We start from the raw sequence: 7,217 nt of genomic DNA on the forward strand, positions 1-7,217 counted from the left end.
CTTGAACGTGCTTACTTGCGCATTCATCTCTGTGGATTCGATCCCTACTTCCACGTACTAGTTTCTTTTAGTTAAACGGGTTGAGGGTTTTTGAAGAGGGAATTAAGATTGCGATTGTGTGCCCAACGACAGGTAGCTTGAGGTTCTTTGAATTCCTAGACCCAGTAGCGAATCCTCTGGACCGAAGGTTTTCTTCAGTATTTTCTTAAGAACACTCTTTCGTTAACCAGCACATTCTCATAACCAAAACATTAGTATCTTCAATACCAAACTCAAATCGATTTTTGGTGTTTTCAACGGACTTACACCAAATATGGTGTTACTATAAAAATTTATGACATATTGCAAATCGGTCCATTATTATTTAGTTATCTGAATTTAAAAACGAAAAAAAAAATTACAATAACAAACGAAGATGCTCGATTTCAAAAGTATTTAACTTGATATGACGCAAAAAGAAGTAAAATGCTCCTCTGGACATGCACTAGTTGATCAGCTGTGAAAAAATCTCAAACTCATTTTTTGTAATTATGTTGTTTTTAAATATGTTTTGATTTATGTTTTAATTTTATCATAGCACGTGAAGTGTATATTAATTTTAAAATTAATGTATTTTAATATAGTGTATATTTAATATATAATAAGAAAATTTATTTTATTATTTAATTTAATTTAAATTTTTGATATAATGTTGTGCATAAATGTGTAATTGAAATAAGTACTTGGGCATAATTGAAAATGTATAAAAAGTAGGTTAGTATGGAATATTCTTTTGAGTTTGAATTCGGTGTAACTTACTTTTGATGTTAGCATATACTCCCTCCGTCCCGCTTTAGGAGTCCCGGTTTATTAATTTTGGGCGTCCCGCTTTAGGAGTCCCGGTTAGTATAAATTAATAAAAAATACCTAGAAAGTGTTAAAAGTGTTAATAGTGGGTCCCAACATCCACTACAACTAATAAAAAAGTGTTAAAAGTGGGTCTCAACATCCACTATAAAATTTATTTATTGGACACTAAGTGGATCCCAACATCCACTACAACATTTATTTATTACACACTTAAACACTTTTTTCTTAAAACATGTGCCCGACTCAACCAGGACTCCTAAAGCGGGACGGAGGGAGTACTATAATAAAAAATGAGTTTGAGTTTGAGTTTGATGTAAATGGTTGAAGACAGTCTCAGTTCAGATGATTTGTCATTTAATTTTGGCTCTGCTGGACAAGAAGGTGGAAGGCTCACCATCTTCGCGGCCACCACGATGAGTGATCCGACCACAACATCGACCTGATTGGCACCGGCGAGTACACTCTCACTTCTTCAGAAAGACCAAATTCCTAAATATAGTTTCTCTAGCCGAGGCATTATCTCGGGAATAAAAATGATGGTGGTTAGGATTTTACAACTCACTGTTTTAAAAACAAGGGTTTGGACAATTAAACTAGTGCTTTTTCCAACTGTCCAGTGCTTATAGCCTATGTTAACCAAATAAGAATCAGAGAATTGACGTCAAGAAAAGATGCAACGGAAAATGAGAGTTTGAAGTCTTTAGTTTTGAGGGGTATCAGAAAAAAACAAGAAAAAATTTATAAAATTCTAGAATGAGTACATGGATGGACAGTAGATTAAGGAATTAAGTGCAAGAACAGAGCATGAGTTAGTAGTAGACACTGTGGCTGGGACGACCCACGATTTAGCTGACCATTGGTTCAGGACTGGCGGCAGACAAAATATCCAACAGGGAATCCTTTGCTTCCAGCTCTTCATGCCATAAGGGAAGAGTGTTGCCTGGGTAGAACTTCCGCGAAACCCCGTCTTTGTTAATCTGCAATAACCACCCCAAAAACTATCAGATTTCTACAGCCCTCTATATCTTGTGTCACAACAATAATAGCTTTTCTGATAGAAGAATGGGGTATCATTTGTAGAGAAGATAAATGTTGGTTTTAACTTTTAAGCCTTAACTAAAAAACACCCTTTTCATAGGGGCTACACACTCTCACATCAACTCTTCTAGCTGACTCAACCTCCGACCTAATAATACTGGTTGAAATTGGGGGAAACATCTTACAGACTGAGTCTGTGCTAGTTGTCAAAAACACCCATAAGTATATTTCTAGAACTTTTCATTTGCAGAGTTGGGCAATAACTATATGCACTTAATTTAAACTAGGCAGAATATAGGTGGAGCAGACAACGCAGCACGTCTGAGATTTAATTTTTCCAACTTTAAACGGGGGGTGGGTCATAATGTAACCAGGAAGAATACTGCATTATCAAAAAGGTACTCACAGTCACTGTTCGAACAACACCACCACTGGCACCATCACGAGCTATTGCAAGAGAGACTGCTTTAACGACTAGTTTCTGTGAAGATGTCAAAAAATCCAAACGGTTACATAATAAAAAAAAAGAATTTATTGCAGAAGGTAGCAAAATTATGAGAATAATAGAATACATGAACATCTCTTAAGAAATTTATAGTTGATCAAGGAGAAAAGCATGCGCAGGATCTTAGTTATATAAGGAAAGTATGAATACTGAGATCTTAATCAGCCGGAACTTAAAGAGTCACAGATTAGAAGCTAGTGAGCGAAGGAGAGTTCCATGTTCCAACACCTATTTCTCAGAACAGATTCTCTAAAGTCTTGCAAGTTCATAAGAATTCGGACAAAACACAAACCTCAGCTTCATCCTGTGTCATCCCTTCCTTCCATACTTGGTCAAAGAAACCATACAGATACGATGAGCCAGATCCTGAGATAAAAAGATAGAATTGCTATATAAAATCTGCCTCCATGAGTAAGGGAGAAATATTAAACCTGACATGCAACAATGCAAGTTGAAACCAGGAAGCAGAGGCTTTACATTGAGAAATTCAGCTAGTGAAAACTAGAAAATTTTAGCCCTACTTATTGTGAAACCAGCACCAACAAAAATATATGGACTAAAGGATCTTCAAGAAACTTAATATACAAGGATAGAAATAAGGATATGTGGAATAAAACATATTTCTGCATTCAAGTTTCGGCAAAACGTCTACCTAGATACTGCTACTAGTACAAAGCAACTGCTATTATGGTCAACAATATCAAAATCATGCTTATTTAGTATCATGGAGGCTACTAATTAAGGAGATATGGCTATATTGAACATCTGGGCGATTCTGAAATAGATTACAACCGGACAGAGCAGATATAGATCAAAAGATGGGATGGGAAACCTCCAATAGTGAAAGGCTGCTCCAACAAAGTTCCTCCGAGAGGTATTCCATAAATTTTACCACCTTCATACTTGTCCCACCCACCAACTATCAATCCAGTTTGCAACATGTTCTGCAAAATAAATAGGTTAGTGTAAACTCAACATTAGATACAAAATAGTATGCAGCTACTTCTAAAACAGTGAAACCCAGCTAAAATAAAAGTACAAAGAACAAAACATCTTGGAGAGTTTTAAAAAAATTATCGTCATATTGCTGTGACTCTTGGATAGTGCACATAAGATCACCAGCTTGAGTTGAAACATTTCTCTATTAACAAACATTCTGGACTTATTTATTTTTGCATCGAGAAATTATACACTTCTTGTGGTCTAAGAAAGATTTGAATCTCTATAACAAAATTCAGTGGAGCAGAATGAACTGTTTTACTAATAAACATAAGGCAAATCTACTTGCAATTAATGAATAATATGAACTATAAAAAGTGGATAACCTTTGCAGAAATTAGGACTTCACATGGTAAGCTTATCAGTAGCATTCATTCTCTCATGAAACATTGTTTTTTAAGGGAATCAGTTATATCTTGTTTAAAACCACCGTTTCGCAGCAATCATGAAGAGCCTACTCCAAATACTGCAAATACTGAATAACTACATTGTTATTTTTTCTTGTGTGCCTACTCCAAAATAATTAATTTAACAATTTCAGCATTGCATATATATTGGAATAATGCGTGACAAATATATAGAATAATCTCCATCATCTTACTTCCATTTGAATTTACCAATGTGACAAAATTGCAAGGAGAATTATCTCATTAGGTACACAATTTTTCACTGCAAGAGGTTTTGTGGCCAATAGTCAAAGATTCTGATGCATGAGATCCAATTGCGTAAGAAAGATGATTTGCATTCAGTCACACAAGCTAATAAAAAATGAGAAATATAATAACAAATTAGGGTTCCAGGATATTTTATAATAAGAAGCAACAAATGCCCTTGTAGTTAGATAAAGAATGATGTTTTGTACATCGATTACTCTAATACTTGACTTGCTATGAACACAGAGATCAGTTGAATATAAGGGAGCATTGGCAGACCTTGTTATTGTAAGATACCATTCTGACAAGGTTTGCTGCAACTTTTACAGTTGCAGGCTGCCCAAGCTGTATCCTGCACCCATAAGCAATTAGAAGAGTGTCATCTTATTTAACACTTTTAGGAGTCCTTAATAACATATGCAACCAATTTAGTGAAACCCAGAGTAAGGGTGCCTATTAGCCTTTAAAACTGGGATATATAGATTCGTGCAACCTATGGAAGAAGTTCACTGTTCTTAAATTCTTAGGTACTGGGCTGGTTGTTTATAGAACAACAAAATAAACAATGAATCAAGCGACAATATGTGATAGTTGTTATCTGGACTTACGTGTGTTGATGGAGGTAGTAACGAACATAGTCTGAAAGAACCTGAGAATCTGCAGCCTGATCAAAAGAATAAGGCCAATTGTGTTATTTTGATGAAGGGTTGGGAAATCTGTCCAATTATGCAGCTTATTTATCAAGGAGTGAGCTTATAGATAAAGCCACGATTTTGCACTAAAAGCCAAAAATGATGATACACTAAATTGTGAACGGCCATCACCATCATCAATAGGAATTGATATGAAAACGCAGTGGCACCAAAAGTGCAGAACATAACATAACAGAAGGAGGCAGTAAAGATGTAGCAGCAAGGCTCGGACATGTATACACAGCTTTTTCCCCATTAAAGCTACTCCCTCCGTCCCCTAAGTGTGACGTATTCCTTTTTGATATACGTCCAAGCTAAGTGAGACCGTCTCCTTTTTTGACAATAATTAACTCACTTCTCCCTCTTAATTTATCCTCTCATCTATCCTACTTTGTCTATCTCTTAATTTATTCTCTATTTCTCTTTCATACTTTACACTCTCCCCTTCTTTACTATTAATAATTTAATTATAAACACCACTACCTAATTTTTTGTGCCAAAATAGAAACGTATTGCTCAGGCCGGGAGTACAATTTTTCGAATTCAGAGAGTACAAAAAAATTGGTAGAAAATTAGAGAAAAGCAACACTAAATGTGCAAAACCAATTTCCAAACGAATAAACGAAAAAAAAAAACGTGTGAAGCTCTCACCGAACCAGAGCGGCAAATGTAGACGTTGTCGGTTAACTGAGTGATCTTATCAGACGCCCTATTCGCCACATACATTCCTGCAAATACATCCATATAAGAAATACTTAATGACGACAAAAAAAAATTGTACGAAGTAACAAAAATTGTTTGAAGATAAAAGATACCGGTGCTGGTGCGAGAGTCGGCGCCCAAAACAACACCGCCATCGTATGTGACGCCGATGATGGTGGTTCCCATCGAGTGCGGAGCGTTGAGGTCGTTGTAAATTGAATCCATGATAATGCTCTGTTGAAGATCGATTTGAATATGTTTGAACTTGATGAATTAACAACAGAGAGTTTTGAGCTCGAAGAATTGGGGAAAATATAGAAAATATATTAAAGGAGTTTCGTGCTGCTAAAGATGCCTTGTAGTGTGATACTATACAATTTTACCCCTCAATTTGTACGAATTAGTAATTGACCTCTAAATTCAACCAGATGTATAGCAATGGGATCATGTTTGGTTGCTAGAAATATACTTGAGAGAGTAATTTGATTTGATAAAAATTTCTGCATTTATTTTGAATTTTAATCAAATTACAAATAATCACAATTTTTTCGTATTTTAATTAAATTAAAAAAATAATCAGAATTCTTAAAACAAAAAAAGTAATATTCCCTCCGTCCCACAAGAATATGCACTCTTTCTTTTTTAGTCCGTCCCACAAGAATATGCATTTTCCATTTAGAAACTATTTTCTCTCTAATAAGGTGAGACTCATTCCATACTAATAATACTTTAATTACTTTTTCTCTCTGCTTCTCTCTTACTTTACTAATTTTGCATTAAAACTCGTGTCGAACTCAAAGTGCATAATCTTTGGGGACAAAGGGGTATTTAACTTTCCAAGATTCTTGATACTAACTTCCTTATGTATTTTTTTTCTAGTTGTATGATTCTTACATACTTTCTCCGTCCACAAAAAATAGTCACATTTGTGGACGACACGAGTTTTAATTAGAAATTGGTAAAATAAGATGATCGAGAAAAAGTATGTAAAATAAGAGAGAAACAAGAAAGTGGGTAAAGTATGAGAGATGAGAGAAACATAGGTAAACTAGAAGAGAGAAACTTTCCATTTTTATAAATGGAACTATTTTTTGTGGATATCACAAGACTATTTTTCGTAGACGAATGGAGTATTCACGTATTTAATGGAATATGGTGTATCCACGTATTTAATGGATACTTTGCCTCAACCGGGATCATGCTGCCCGGGAGATACTCGGACCACTCGCCAGCGGTCACGACGTTGTTCAGTAATATTGTGTCCTATCCCAAGCCTTTTAAGTTCTTTAACTTCAGGCTCATGCATGCAAATGCAAGGTTTAACGAGCATATGGACGAGAAATGGCACGTACCCCTTCCAGTAACGGCCCAATTTATGCTTGCCGAACGGGGTAAACAGTTCAAATCTCACCTCAAAGCCTTCAATTTCAAAGAATTCAACGAACTATCCAAGAGGGCAAAGGAAGTTGCTGAGACTTAGGTTGAGCTACAAAATGGTCAGATGCCGATACGGTTAACTTGGTGTTGAGAGAGCATATTAAGAGCCAAAGGCACCTGGCTTCTCACCTAGAAGAATCTAAAAGGGAGTTGTATGAACGGAAGGCCAAACTCAAATACTCCCTCCTTAGCGATCGGGGCGACGTTCTTCTCCTCTCTCAAATGGCTCAATCACAAGGGACCAGGGAGAGATTATCCAAGATTTTGTGGGATATTTTACATCACTTTTTGGAACGAAGAAGTAGGTCGTACCTATTGATGTCGATGTACTACGACAAGGGC

General features: G+C 35.9%; 1 protein-coding gene across 1 annotated transcript; it reads right to left on the reverse strand.

The window, feature by feature from the left end:
* Positions 1 to 1,568: 1,568 nt before the first annotated feature.
* LOC125186749 (proteasome subunit beta type-6) lies at positions 1,569 to 5,758 on the reverse strand. The gene is made up of 8 exons (XM_048083195.1): positions 5,552 to 5,758; positions 5,388 to 5,464; positions 4,653 to 4,708; positions 4,324 to 4,396; positions 3,225 to 3,336; positions 2,685 to 2,758; positions 2,294 to 2,368; positions 1,569 to 1,826 (listed from the first exon to the last, which is right to left on the reverse strand). The coding sequence occupies exons 1-8, from the start codon at positions 5,661 to 5,663 to the stop codon at positions 1,695 to 1,697; spliced, it is 711 nt and encodes a 236-aa protein (XP_047939152.1). The 5' UTR covers positions 5,664 to 5,758; the 3' UTR covers positions 1,569 to 1,694.
* Between the last annotated feature and the right edge of the window lie 1,459 nt (positions 5,759 to 7,217).

This window comes from Salvia hispanica, chromosome 5 (assembly GCF_023119035.1).
Source record: "Salvia hispanica cultivar TCC Black 2014 chromosome 5, UniMelb_Shisp_WGS_1.0, whole genome shotgun sequence".
Classification (NCBI taxonomy): Eukaryota; Viridiplantae; Streptophyta; class Magnoliopsida; order Lamiales; family Lamiaceae; genus Salvia; species Salvia hispanica.

What these genes read in the sequence shown, in the direction of transcription:
- LOC125186749 (XM_048083195.1), bottom strand. Translation starts at nt 5,663, where the DNA reads ATGGATTCAATTTACAACGACCTCAACGCTCCGCACTCGATGGGAACC. An exon ending in TGACACAGGATGAAGCTGAG is followed by an intron (nt 2,369 to 2,684) that starts GTTTGTGTTTTG and finishes ACATCTTCACAG; the next exon opens with AAACTAGTCGTTAAAGCAGT. An exon ending in GTGTTGTTCGAACAGTGACT is followed by an intron (nt 1,827 to 2,293) that starts GTGAGTACCTTT and finishes TGGTTATTGCAG; the next exon opens with ATTAACAAAGACGGGGTTTC.